General features: G+C 53.1%; 1 protein-coding gene across 5 annotated transcripts in view; it reads left to right on the plus strand.

The window, feature by feature from the left end:
* Positions 1-13,920, plus strand: part of TG (thyroglobulin) — a 249,366-nt gene that overhangs the window by 34,323 nt on the left and 201,123 nt on the right. For 4 of the 5 annotated variants that reach the window (XR_007472514.1, XM_049700310.1, XM_049700307.1 and 1 more), the window contains 5 exons: positions 1,373-1,475; positions 2,502-2,702; positions 8,178-8,390; positions 9,704-9,858; positions 12,525-12,681. Coding sequence is in view for 4 of the 5 variants with exons in the window: in XM_049700310.1 (XP_049556267.1) it covers positions 1,373-1,475; positions 2,502-2,702; positions 8,178-8,390; positions 9,704-9,858; positions 12,525-12,681 (829 nt within the window). In the remaining variant the exon portion in view is untranslated. The remainder of the gene's footprint in view (positions 1-1,372; positions 1,476-2,501; positions 2,703-8,177; positions 8,391-9,703; positions 9,859-12,524; positions 12,682-13,920) is intronic. The other variant, XM_049700309.1, reaches the window with a different exon arrangement.

The raw sequence follows: 13,920 nt of genomic DNA on the forward strand, positions 1-13,920 counted from the left end.
TATTATTATTCCTCATTATTATTATTGTTTGGTGCTGTAAACATGGACCCCAATTATGATGGAGTTTTATAGAGAAATTTAATCTTTTATTTTGGCTGACAGCCCCCTACCACTGGAATGAGAGTCTGCTCCATCGTCCGGGGTGGCGAGTTCACCCATGGAGGAGGAGAGGCAGAAACCACAGCTCTGATGGAGGGAAAAGGGGTTCAGAGCAGGTCCCAGAGAACCTCTGATCGTGTGGTTTTCCAGCCTGTCTCCTGGAGCACCCAGGTGCCAGGAAACAGGACCCAAGACGTCCACTGCCCAAACTGGATGGCTATGCCTTGGACCCAACTCCCGAAGAAAAGTCACGTTAATGGCTAAAGTGTTCTCAATTTTAAGTCTTTAATCCCATGTTTTCTCAAACCTTTGCTTGGCTTTGACTCTTACCTGTGTAGCTAAAAAGCCATGCGCCCAGGGGTGCATAACCTGATTTCTCTGGGCCTCTCTGAGTAGAATGAAGACAGTGGGCTCCCTACCTCCCAGGGACTGAATGACACCCCCAGGGAGTGGGGGGGCCTCCTGGTATGTTCTCTGTAAATGTCGGGTGTTGTTATGATGGTCATTTCTTGTCTGTGAACATGGCACAGCAGAGTATAAAACGAACAAGTGCCCAAGAAAAGTCGAGGAAACCTCCAGTGATGGCCAGGAAGGTTGGGGGAGCTGCCCTCTCCCGACACCTGCTGTTACACACGCTCAGGAGAGATGATGTTTTCTTCCATCAAGGGTTCTGAGAAGGAACGTGCTCAAGGGTCCATCTAGTCCCACCTCCTTCTTTTTTAGATGAGGAAACTCTCCCCAGTGAATCAAAGGAGCTTTCCCAGCATCCCCCAGCTGGCCCTGGGGCAGGCCGAGGAGACAGGGGCCCCGGTCAGGGTTTGGGTGGCTGCCTTTTACCTTTTCTTTATTCCCTGTTACAGGTGTTACAGACTCCCTTTCTCCGAGGGATGCTTGCTGAAAATCATTTCTGGAATGGGGGGCATTATTTCAAGAGAGTGGCTGGGCTTTGGGGCTGGATGGGTTTAGGCCCAGCCCGGGTCTGCCGCTCCCCAACCTATGGGATGTTGTTCTGTCACTTTCCCTCTCTGAGTGAGCCTCAGTTTCGCCTGCCCTAAAATGGGTTAACTGTGGTTCTTGTCTCATGGGGTTGTTAAAATCACCAACTCAAATAATGTATGTAGAGGGTCTGGAAGAGGACAGCACCTCCCCCCACCCCTTCCACTTGGAGAAACCATCCCCAGTGGTTCTGAAGGAACATTCTTGACATCTGGCTACCGACGTATCAGCTACAAAATCACCTGCCCTTGGTGACACGACCTCGGCTTTGTCTCAGACAGGAGAGTTTGCCAGGCTGCAGGTGTCAGAAGCCAGCACCTGGTGTGTGGACCCGGCCTCAGGAGAGGGCACACCGCCTGGCACAAACGGCAGTGCCCAGTGTAAGTATGGCTCCTCCCCCATTACCCCCTACCCCACCCATGAGCACCGGGTGTGGAGCCCCAAGAGCTGGGGCTTCACATCCCAGCTCGGCCACTTCCAGAGCTGCGCAAGCCTCTATCCTCACTGTGCCTCAGTTTTCTCACCTATGAAATAGGGACAATATTCCTCCACTTCAGTGGGTTCTTGGGAGAAATACACACAGCAGAGATTGGGGCTGCGCTTCGTAACTAGAGGCGCAAACCAGTGCTGGTCCCTATTAAAGTGGGCACTGGTGCTTTCATGGGGGACCAGCTGTGCAGCACGGATGCCACCACAGGCTCCAGCCTGGCTCCGCCGTCTGGTTTCCATGGTGAGGTCAAGACGATGTCCGTAAAGTGCAGACGTATTTGTGTCCCTCCTCTGCCTGGAACCCATCGACACTCCCCATGGTCCTTAGGGCCAGGCTCTTTGCTGTGGCTCATGGGCCCCTGTGTGTGTGGCTCCTGTAACTTCTTTTGCTTCTCTTGTTTCTCCATCTCAGCATCAAGATCCAGGTGTAATAGACTGTAGTCAGACGTTTCAAGCAGGCAGACACTCTCTTCCCCCAGGGCCTTAATGTGTTCTGCTTCAGCCTCTGCAAACCTCCCACCCCTCCCTCTACCAGCTGGCTAAGTCTTACTCAGCCCACCCATAGGTCCCTCCAGGAAGCCTTTGAGGGCCTCCCCCTTCCACGGCGGAGTTCACTACCTTCCTACGGACTCCTAAACTGCCCTGCATATCTCCTGTTGTCGCCCTTATCATCTGAACTGTGGTTGCTCACGTGTGTGTGTGTGTGTGTGTGTGTGTGTGTGTGTGTGTATGGAGCAGATAGGGGAGTACAGACCTGAGCGAGGCCCAGGCTTTGCCCTGTCCTAGTTTAACACCCCAGTGGGGAGGCACCCCAGACCCTGGGGCCCTGCAGGCGGGTGGCAGTCGGTGGTGGGTGGTGACAAGGGCTATGGCAGCTTCACGGGCAAAGAGCCCATGGGGCTTGTCTTTGCATCAAGGCCCGAGCCTCTGTGAAGTGCTCCAGAGTGGAGTTCCCTCCAGGAGAGCCAGCCCTGGCTACGCCCCAGCCTGCACGGCGGAGGATGGAGGCTTCTCCCCAGTGCAATGTGACCCGTCCCAGGGCAGCTGCTGGTGTGTCCTGGGCAGCGGAGAGGAGGTACCTGGGACCCGCGTGGCTGGGAGCCAGCCGGCCTGTGAGAGTAAGTGGTGATGCTGCAGAGGGGCTCCCTGGGCTGGTGGGGTCCTGCTCATCTCTTCCTTTGTCCCGGCTGGGGTTGGGGGGACTCCAAAGGTGCCAGGACAGTGGGGGCAGGAAGGGAGACAAGGGAACCGCAAGAGGGATGTGGTCACAGTTGATTCCCGTGATGCTGAAACTGGGTCTACTTTGTACCAATGCCCAGCCCTGGGGCTCAAACCAAGGAGAGCCCGTGCGGGGACCTCCTGAGCCGGCGCCTCACAAAGCTCAGGCCTGCTGAGGGGTGCCGGGTCTTGGTCTCCCCATCCTCGAGTGGGGAGGAGGGTACACACAGCAGGATCTCAGTGTGGGCGGGTCCATCCCAGCCAGGGAGCTTTAGGAGTCCGTGGAGGTGTCGATCTGTTTATTTTTATTTCTAGTTTAAAAATCATTTGGATATCAGATATTGAAACATATCTCTTATGAATATATATTACACTATTGAAATACATTATTACTTATTAAAATATATTATTTAATTATCAGTTACTTACCTTTCATTCCTCCTATATACTCAAGTCACAGGACATTGCAGTCATGCTAAAATTTATGGGCACAGGTAGGTTACATTATCTGTGACTTTCATTTCAGAACAGTAAATGAAGACATTGCAAAATATTTATTACAAATTGGGATGTTGGGTCTGGCAGGGTTGAGGAATATTGTACTAAATACTAATTTTATTGCAATTGCCTTTCTTTTGCTGTCCTTATTGTTTCGTTGCCTTATTTTTAACTTTTGCAGTCTATAAGCAACATTTTGGAACTGCAGACACATTTAATTAGGTCTAGTGATTTCTATGCGTAAAGAGAATTTTTATATTTGTAAATTTATATTTATATTGTAAAGAGACAGGGGGTCTCTTCAAAGGAAGGGTGGGAAGGAAGAGTCACCTGCTCTCTCTGTGGGGCTCTGTCCCCTTCTGTCCATTTCCTCACCTGACCCTAACCTGTGGCGTGTGCCCACGGCTCTCACCACGCGCCTTTTCTCCCAAGCCCCCAACTCCCCCTCTCTGTACAGGGCCTGCTTCAAGGGCCTCAGCAGCTTCCATCATGCAGGGAACATAGTAGGTGCTCAATGGGTATTTATGAGTAGAGCTCCCTGCCAGATGCTGCCGAGAGAAGTGATGTGGCAGCCTTAGGGTCGGACGCCATGCACATTGAACTTGCAGGGCATCTAAGAGTGGTCTGCACTGTTTGGGACCCAGGAAACAGCCTGATGTGTCTCCTGCAGGAACAGGTCCAGAAGCACAGCTCTTCTGGGGCCTGAGAAGACTCCATGCGGCTTGGCCTTGCAGGATTCCACGATAATAACTTACCTGTGCAGAGATTTACCTGTTAAAATGTGCTTTTCACATTACTTATCCCATTTTTGCCTCCCAGCGATGCAGGTAAATAGAACAGTCCTACTCCCCATTATACAGATGGCAAAACTGGGACTCACAGAAGCTCGTTAATATGTTGAAAGCCACACCTCTGGCAAATGGAACAGCCAGCGCTAACGAAGCCCCTTCCTGCTGACCTACTGCAGAGCGTGGTGGAGAAAGCTCAGATGTAGGGGCCAGACAGACAGGCCTGAGTGTCAGCTCTGCCACCTCCCTTGCGGGTGACCTTGGGCTAGTCCCTTAACCTCTCTGGACCACAGGTTCCCAGTCTGTGAAATGGGCATGGGAAATCGTAGCTATTTCTTAGAGTCATCGTTAAGATTAATTCAAATAGTCTCTGTAAACAGCTTCACCTGGTGGCTCAGAGGGCAGCCTCCAGGGCCAGGCCTGGCTCCCCACTTGCTGCTATAGGACGTAGGGCAGAAATTTAAGGTCCCGCTTCTTCGGGGTCCTCACCTGTGGGATGAGGGTGACAACAGTCTTGCCTCACAGAGATGCTGTGAAGATGAAATCAGTTCTTGGGAGATGCTTGGGCGGCCCTGGCACACAGTAAATGCGCCGTGCGCACGAGCTCCTGTATGAGGGGCTGGAAGCAGGATCTGGTTTCTAGTCCAGTCACCAGCACGTGCCCCAGGCAAGCCACTCAGCTGCTTTGAGCCTTCGCTCTCCTAGCCTCTAAAATGGCAATGATGCAGTTATCCTTTGGAAGGACTGCGTGAGATTAAGGAGGTAGAGTGCCCTCTCCATGCTGGCCCGCTGTGGGTGTTCAGTTCACGTCAGTTTCCATACTTCTTCCTTTTTCCCTCCTCCCCGACCACGGAGGCTGGATGAGTCAAACCATAGCCAGGGAGTCTGCATTTTAGTGAAACTGGGGAGGAAGGGCGGCTGGGCAGGGTGAGACGCTGGCGAGAGGAACGTCTGTGTCTCAGACGACACGGAGACCCCAGGAGGAGATGCCTTCCCAGCCAAGTCAAAGCACTCACTGGCCCACTCCTAAAAAAGGCCATGGAGGGGAACCAGAAGAGCCCCAGGGTACAGAGCCATCCTGGGGACCTGGAGGGGAACCTGCATTTATTGAGGTTTACTCTGTGCACCAGGGGCTCACATGTGCACATTCCCTCACTGACATCTCGCTTTTCACACACACATGCACACACGCCTGGCACACTCGTGGAGAACATAGATTCTGGGGTCCGGTTGTGCCGTGTCCTAGCTCTCGGGTCACAGGCAAGATATTTACCCTCAGTGTGCCTCAGCGTTGGCATCTGGGAAATGAGGATAGTGGGACCTACCCCTCAGCTTTGTGGGGAGAATTGAAGGAGTTGGTTTTGGTGATGCTCTTAACAGTATCCCGGGCACATACCAAGGGCCGCACAGTGGTTTTTAAATAGAGGTGTGGTATTGGAGGTTCAGATGGTGAGGGGTTTTCCCTGGGGTCCCGCGAGAAGGATGAGAGCCAGTTCTGGGCCCACATACGGGTCCAGCTGGGGATCCTGCATGAGTCCTGAGAGGGGCCTGGCCGAGTAGTTGCAGGAAGCCTCGGAGGACAGAGGAAAGAGCGTGAGCTGGAGATGCGGGGGCATGCAGGTTCCAGTTCCGCTCTGCCTGGCGTGAGGAGGAGCTTGGCCTCGTCAGCCTCAGTGACCTTGGCTGCAAATGGGGGCCTGGCTGCTGGTGTGGGAAGCCCCTCACAGGTCCTTGGCCCGGGGCCCGGGCGCCCTCCCACGTGAGAGGTCACAACTCAGCGGTGCTCTGGCTTTCCAGGTGCCCAAAACCTTCCCTCCTGTACTTGGCCCGCCTTGGTGGTCGGAAGTGCCAGGGACCTTTATCGCCATCCTAGAGGTCGGACACGGAGGCTCAGAGATGTATGGGGCTGTGCACAATCCCGCGCTCAGCACCGAGGAGTGGAATCCTCCCCCAGCCTGGCGAGCCCGCTGTCCAAGCCAGAAATAGGGCCGGGGCCTGGGAGACGTCCGTGAGCCATTATAACACCGAGTGTTGCGGGCTCTGGAAAGGGTATGCTGGAGCCGGGGAGCCGGGGAGCCCAGGGAAGAGCACCCTTCCATCCCTCAGCAGCGCCAGACTAATGGGCCTTTCCCTGCTGGGATAGTGCTTCGGTTCAAAGAACCAGCACTCAAGCCCTGGCTCTGTCCCTCCAAATCCTCAAACCTCAGTTTCGTCATCTGTAGAAGGGGGGATGATAAAACCGGGGATCCCTGCTTCATAGGGCTATTTTGAGTGAGGTCCAGTTAAGTATTGATCATGACAGAGTTAAACAGCCTCTAAAATTCGTGGTAAATATCAGCTATTATTTCTCTCAGAAGCTTACCCTCGTGGTGCATCAAATGCTATTTCATTGCTCTGAAAGGGTGAATTCACATCCTATAATTTCCAATCAGGCAATAATGTATTACGCTTGTTGTTATTGTTAATAATAATAGCTAACATTAATGACCATTTATTAGCTGCCAGTAACTCCTCTGAGCTCTTTACATGGCTTAATTCATTTTGATTCACACCATCCCTAGGTGGTAGGCGCTATTGCTATCCTCACCATTTGATGGGCAAGAAAACGGAGTCACAGAGACAGTAATTAATTTGCTCTAGGGGGCTCAACTAGTAAATGATTGAGCCAGGATTCAAAGCTTGCAGGCTGGCCCCATAGCCCACAGGCTGACTCTTCCCATCCCCAGTGTATACATGGTACTTGGTAAGCGCCAACTCAATAAGCCCTCAAATTACAGTGCAAAATTTTGGCCAGAGGCCATCGTCTTTATTAGATAGAAGACCCAGGCTGCCCCCTGGAGATCAAAATGGGTCATTCTCCATCTGTGAGGCCCCCAAGTACTCCTGAGTCACATGTGGGTTGCAGATTTTAAAGCCAGACATATGCAGGCAGCAAGGCTATGCTTCGGTCAGATGATGAACTAAACCTCTAGCCAGGTGTGAAATTGTCGCACGGAGTATGTCTGTCCTTTAATTTACTTAGTTACCCACTTATTTAACACATACTCATGGAGCTTGTGTTCTGGGTCAGCATTGTGCCATGGCCTGGGTGAACAGAGGAAAGGGGTCCTCTTTCCTCTCGGAGCTCAATCCAGTGGGGAGACCAGAATGCAGATAGAGTCTTGAATAATTGATAACACGGCGGGGTGGTGGGGGGTGGTCTACTCCAAGTGGCCTGAGAGCTTAGAGAAAGGAGGCCTAAGTCGGCCTGGGAGAACCATGGAAGGGTTAGACAGTTTGAGGGGTTGAGCTGATAACTGAGGACCTGAAAAGAAAACTTCTGGGCAGATGAGCAGGCAGAGGGAAGGGCATGGGGTGTGCAACCAGCCTACGGTCAGGGAACGACAACTATGGGGCAAAACGGGGCTGGAAGAGACCAGAGCAGAGAGAGGGAGTTGGGTCAGCAGGCGCTCAGGGGGTCTTGAGAGCCAAGTCCAGCTCCATTTCTTTGCCGGCGGCGGGGACTGGATTGGACACGGGAGCAGAAGGGCAGGGGATGAGGCCCAAATGCGGGGAGCTGGTGAGGAAGCTTCGATAGCCATTCAGGAAGAAGATGACGAATGTCTAAATGAAGGAAGTGCGGTGGGAATGAAGAGAAGTCGAGGAGGTGTGAGCCACTGCTTCAGCTGATGGGCAGAGGAGGTGGGACCGTCTTGGCTGCCATGTTCCTGGCTGGAGGTGCCAGGCCTTGAGCTCGGGGTGCTGAAGCCAGAGCGGGTGTGGGCAGCAGACACTGAGCTCTGGACCCGTTGGCCTTGAGGTGGAGGAGACTGGCTGGGAATGGGACTTAGAGATGGAAGAGACGGGAAGAAGCTCGAGAGGGCCTGAGCTAGTGGTGGAGGAACGAGAGTCAGACCTGCTCAGGCGTGTGATAAAACCGAGGGAGGATGGGCTCGGCCAGGCGGAGGGCAGGGCAGGGTGGGGGCAGGCCCAGGCTGGCCTGAGGGAAGGGAGGACGGGGGCCCCCATGTGAGTGAGCGGCAGTGAGGGGGGCAGTGCTCAGCCCCGGCGCTGGGCAGGTGCCCACAGCTGTCCCTTTCCTTCTCCTAGGCCCGCAGTGCCCACTGCCCTTCAACGTGTCGGATGTGGCTGGTGGGGCCCTCCTGTGCGCGCCAGCCTCAGGCCCAGGAGGGGCTGTCGTGCAGCGGTGCCAGCTGCTGTGCCGCCCGGGTTACCGGAGTGCCTTCCCGCCAGGGCCGCTGCTGTGTAGCCTGCAGAGGAGACGCTGGGAGTCGCAGCCCCCTCAGCCCCGTGCCTGCCAGCGTGAGTGGCCCCAGGAAGGGCTGCCCGGCGCCCCGCTCCCTCTCAGGACTCGGGGCCGAGGCCTTCATTTTCCCCACCCGAGTGTAGCGTGTCCACCGTAAGCCAGGTGGCATCAGAGCAGGAGAGAAGGCCCAATGGAGCATTTTCTTCTAGAAGGAGCAGATGTGCTTCCCAGACCCCTGGGGGGGAAGTGCCGTTTGTGGCTTCTCTGGAGCAATCTGCCCCTTGAGACACCTGCCATCATTCTGGGTTCTTGGATACAGGACTGCATTCAAGATACAGGTGATCCACTGGCTGTATTGGTTACTATGGTGTTGGCAAGCTTAGAGCTGCTGGTCCGGCCTCTGAGAGGGGCAGTGACACTGCCACGCCAGCCCTGCCCCCAGGTCCATCTGGAGCTCCGGGGTATGGCATCCTTTCTGATCACTGTGGGCCTGGGCCGTATTTAAATATGGGCAGAGCTCCTTCCTCCTGTTCTCATAGCAAACTCACTTTCACATGCACGTGGCTGTGAGGCCACATCAGGCTCTGACTGCATCCGTCCTGGCAAAGGCTGGCCGTGGTTACTCACAGCCAGGCCGGGGGCAGACTCGGGGACCGGCGCTGGGTCCACCCAGGGCAGCGGGAGGGGCGTTCAGGAGGGAGACCCAGATCCTGGGACTGACTGTCACAAGGCTCTGGGTGGCTGGTAGAGCATCAAAGGACAGTATTTGCCGTAAAGCATTCTGAAAGAGAGGATACTATCCAGAAAAATTTCAAAATATGATTTGGACAAATACGTGGCCTATTTCCCTGGATGATGACAGAGTGGCCTGAGCCGAAATTAAGACCAGACTGGTCACGACTGAGCAAGGGACTTGGGAGAAGAGAGGCACAGGTCCTGAGCTCCTAAAGTGGAGTGCAGGGCTGCTGTGTACGACTGTGCAGGTTGTGCACTGAGCAACCTTAGAGAAAGCCTTTCACATAGGCTGTGGTGAAACTCTTAACTGGCCAAACCAGGTGCAGTGGCCCTGTTTGAGTGCAAGTGGAAGATTTTCCAACAAGAATGTCCAGGTCCCATGTAAATGTAAAGCAGCCTGGTTTAGAGGCTGAGGCAGGACTGAGTTTGCTGTGAGGGTGCGAAGTAATTTGAGACGAGTCGGCATGCTAGGAAGTAGTTAGACTCAGAGGGTGACAAGCAAGATGGCAGTGCTCGTGGGCTCCAAGCTAAATGAAGAAGGGTTATTTTTGCAGAGGAAAAACCAAACAAGGCAAAGAAAAGAATCCCACAGCTCTTCCGCCCCTGTCTGCTGACCTCTGGTGCTTGTCTGCAGGGCCCCAGCTGTGGCAGACTCTCTGGACCCAAGGGCAGCTCCAGCTCCAGCTCCCGCCGGGCAAGGTGTGCCACGCCGACTACGCAGGCTTGCTGCCAGCTTTCCAGCATTTCCTATTAGACGAGCTCACAGCCCGCGGCTTCTGTCAGATCCAGGTATGTGCCTGGCCTTCCCCACAAGGGGGGCTTGGACTGAGCTGAGGGTCACCGGGCAGAAAACCTCAGATTTCAAATGAACTTACAGTTCAACCCACGGTCCTTTTACCAATGGGCAAACTGAGGCCCAGGATGAGAAAGTAACTCAGACAAGGCTAATGACATAGAGGCAGAGGCAGATCTGGTATCCATCTCATCATTGGCCATTCTTTCTGCATAAAGATAGCAAACCAAATGCGTGCTGAGTGCTTAGATTGTGCCAGGCACTGTGCATCCCTTAGCATGGGTTAGTTAATGCGATCCTCACTGGAGCCCTATTATTGTTACCGTGTTATTACTAGAGAGTAAAAATAATTGGCCAGAGTCACAGCTGGGAAATGGTAGAGCCAGGCCGGCTGACGTGAGGACAGAGCTGTGGTCACCATATGGTACTGTCCCCACCCATGAAGAAAGAGCCTGGGAATGGGGCAGGGAGGCTGCAGTGCTGCGACACGCTCTCTGAGCTGCTATGCCGGGCCGGTCCTTAAATCTGTGAGGAGGCATCATGGATCCTCCTTGGAAGGAAAATGTTACATGCCAACTGGAGAGACATGGTTACCAAAGAGTTTTTAGCTGTGTAATAGGCAAGGACTTTGGTGATTTGAAGTCCCAAGCGTTCACAGAGGGAGTCTTTAAAAGTCACTCAGTTAAATAAGTCCTCGTTCTGCTCAAAGGCTGCTGTCTCATCAGAGCAACTCATTTCTAGCACCTCATGTTAAGAATTTCGGAGAACACACATTTTCACAAAACCAAATACAAAGAGTATTGATTTTAAAACAAAGAGAAACAAATCTTGCCCCCTTTTATCTAAAGAAAGGCACTTGACAGCAGTATCAGCAATATTTATGGGTTAGTGAGCACTGGTTGTATTCCTGGTGCCAGGCTGCAAGTTCTACTTTCCTTATCTCTAATGATTACAGCACCCTGCTCAGTGGGTATCATTAGCCCTTGACTGGTAAGTGAATTAACTAAAGCCCATGGAGAGTAAGTAAGTTGCCCGAGATTTCACATCACGGAGTAAGTCTAGACTCTCACTACACCAAATCTGTTCATTCTTTCACTCATTTTCTCCCTCCTTCATTCTTCCATTTAGCAAGTGTTTGGGTGCCTGTTACAGGCCAAGCATAGTTTTAGGCACTGAGGATTATCAGAGATAAACAAAGCCAGACACTAGTTACAGCGGCCAGGACAGATTTTCATCAGTAATACACTGGTGCTCAGCAGCCCCTCAGCCTCTCTGAAGCTAATTCAATCTGTAACGTGGGGTAATGACAGTTCTGACTCCACAGGCCTGTTTTGGAGACTAAACTAGCTAACATGTTTAAAGCGCTCCACGCAGGGCCTGAATAATGGAGGATGTTCAGAAAGTGTGCGCATTGCCTCGCGGGAATGCCAGGTACCTGGCACACAGCAGTTCTCCTCCAGTGACAGCGGCACGAACCCCACGTCCACTGGCGCACCTGCACCCTGGGCGTCGTGGGGTGCACGGCACATAGTAGGTGCCTGGTACCAGTCTGTGGCTTGACCTGCCATTCATGTTGAATGACCTCCTGCAGCCCAAGCCTGTGTTGAGAGGGCATCGTCTGGACCCTGAATGAGGTGGTCAAGGTCTCTCGTGCAGCAGGCTGACAGCCAAGGCCCAGATCGACTCTGGATCGTGGGTTGGACAGATGTCCTTCACAGACCCTTCCTTTTACACAGAACCTTCTCATTCACCTCTAGATGCCCAAGCTTCTGATAAACTAACACCCCCTGGGGCTTGATATAGAAGCTCTTGGGATGTTGCTTTTGAAAGAGCACGATGGGAAGAGGGCCCAGTGGGGCTTGTGTTGAACCCCGGCCCCTGCCCAGCACTGTCCCCAGGCTAACCAGGCACCACCACTGCCCTGCCCTGCAGACGGTCAGGGGGCACTGAGGGCCGTGCTCAGGTTGGGAGGAGAAGCCAGGCCTTGTCACAATGGAGGAGCTGTTGCTTCCCGGGAGGGAGGGTCATGTCCTGCTGGATGTAGGTGTTGTGAGGACATTGGCCGAGTCGTCGGCAGAAGTTGTTTCTCCAATGAAGTACAGCCCCGTGAATTCGGAGTGTTTAGGCTTTCGTGTGTGTGTGTGTGTGTGTGTGTGTGTGTGTGTGTGTGTGTGTGTGTGTCTGTGCCCTTTTAATTTTTTGAGAATCTTTAAATCTTTATTTTTTTCTAAGTATATTTGTTTTCTTTGTAGTTTATTTTTACATATATGTGTATCTATTCTCTTTCCCATTTACATTACATTTCCCATCCCATCCCATTTACATTGGCTTTTACTCTGCTTACACCTCTGTCTGCAGGCTGTGTGACCTGAGCAGCTGATTCAACCTCTCTGAACCTGGAACCTCATTTTCCAGCTCTCTTAAGGCCGTGTCCTCCCAAACAGCTCCCACTGGGGACAGGTGGTGGGTGTAGAGCAGACCTTCTGAGGACAGGGGAGGGCTCAGGAGCTCTGATTGCCTGGGGCCAGTTCCCGGGTCAAAGGGAGGTCACGACCTCTCCACGACCTCCTCTGACAGTAACATAAGCCAGTTTAAGTGCCTGGCGCGGGCTCGGCAATGCTGGCTCCCTGCTCCGTGTTCTTGAGCTCGTGTCTCCGTGCAGGTGAAGATGGCTGGGACCCCTGTCTCCATCCCCGTCTGTGACGACTTCACGGTGCGGGTGGAGTGTCTGAGTGGGGAGCGGTTAGGAGCCAATGTCACGTGGAAATTGCAGCTGGAGGATGTCCCACCCGCCTCTCTCCCGGATCTGCGTGACGTTGGTATGTTTTCCCGCACTGCTGCCGTGAAGGTGCACAGACTCGCTGGGTCTCAATGCTCCTATCCATCAGATGGAGCTACTGCGGCCCCAGCGCCTTCCTGTGGGGCTCAGGGAGGGAACCATGGGAGGGTTCCCGTGGGAGGAAGGGGCTAGTTCCTGAGAAGTTTATAAAGAGCAATAGAGTTCTGGTCCATAGCTGACTAGAGCTAAATAATATCACCCGACTGCGCTTTTGTGAACCTTTTCTAATTCTCATCTTCGTTTTCTGGGCACAGAGAAGGAAGACAGGTGTGAAGTAGGGGAGGGTGGGGCGGGGTGAGGGCGTCTCCATTGGTTTATAATTTATGTCCTGCCTACTTCCAAACAGAGAATGTCTCAGACCACTGACACTGTTTAAACCCATTATTAACACTATTTAAAATGGAGTGGTAATGATATGGATGAATCGAGAGTAGAAAGATCTAAGGAGAAGCAGAGTGAATCTTACGATCGTTACTCTGAACCAGGGTGGGACATAACCCATGGGCTTCTGACCAGAGGGTGGAAGCTTCTCCACTTCCTCTTCCACTGTCTGGTGGCCAAATGCCGAGGGTCGGGGCTGGCTGGAGCTTGACCTCTGTTCTATGAGGGGGAACTTGTAGACAACGCCACAGTGTAACCCAGGAGGCAGACTGTATCTCAGACATTCTGCAGTGCCTGTGACCCTAATTACCATCTCCCCCCAGTAGCGTTATGAATTAAGGGTCACTTTTTTTTTCCTCTGGAAACAGCCGGCATAATTTGGGTATGTTTGAAGCTGCAAATGGTTGAGATGTTTATTCCTGGCGTCCATGGCCTGGGGCTGCCTTTACAGTAGCCGTTGTGGCGTGAATGTTCGTTGCGTGCTGGGACGCTCCCCAGCTCCAGATGTAGTGCTCACGCATCTGCTTTCTCCCTGGGAAACACTTGGAGTTCGACAGCTGGAGGCCTTCTCAGCGTTTAGCTGAACCTGAGACGGAGACTCTGCCTTCCCTTTGATCGGCCCCATCACATTCTCTCTTGTAATCCTCACCAACTGCAAGAGGGGCATTCCTAGCCCCATTTTTCAGATGGGGAAACTGAGGCTCAGGGATGGTGGCTTGGCAAAGGTTGGGACAATCGTGTATCTGGATAGTGTACCTCAGACGAGTGATTGAAGTCATGATATCCTATACCAGTGGGGGTCACATTGCTGCCACAGAAATGACAGGAGCTGGAGATC

The sequence above is a fragment of the Orcinus orca genome, chromosome 17 (genome assembly GCF_937001465.1).
Source record: "Orcinus orca chromosome 17, mOrcOrc1.1, whole genome shotgun sequence".
Lineage (NCBI taxonomy): Eukaryota > Metazoa > Chordata > Mammalia > Artiodactyla > Delphinidae > Orcinus > Orcinus orca.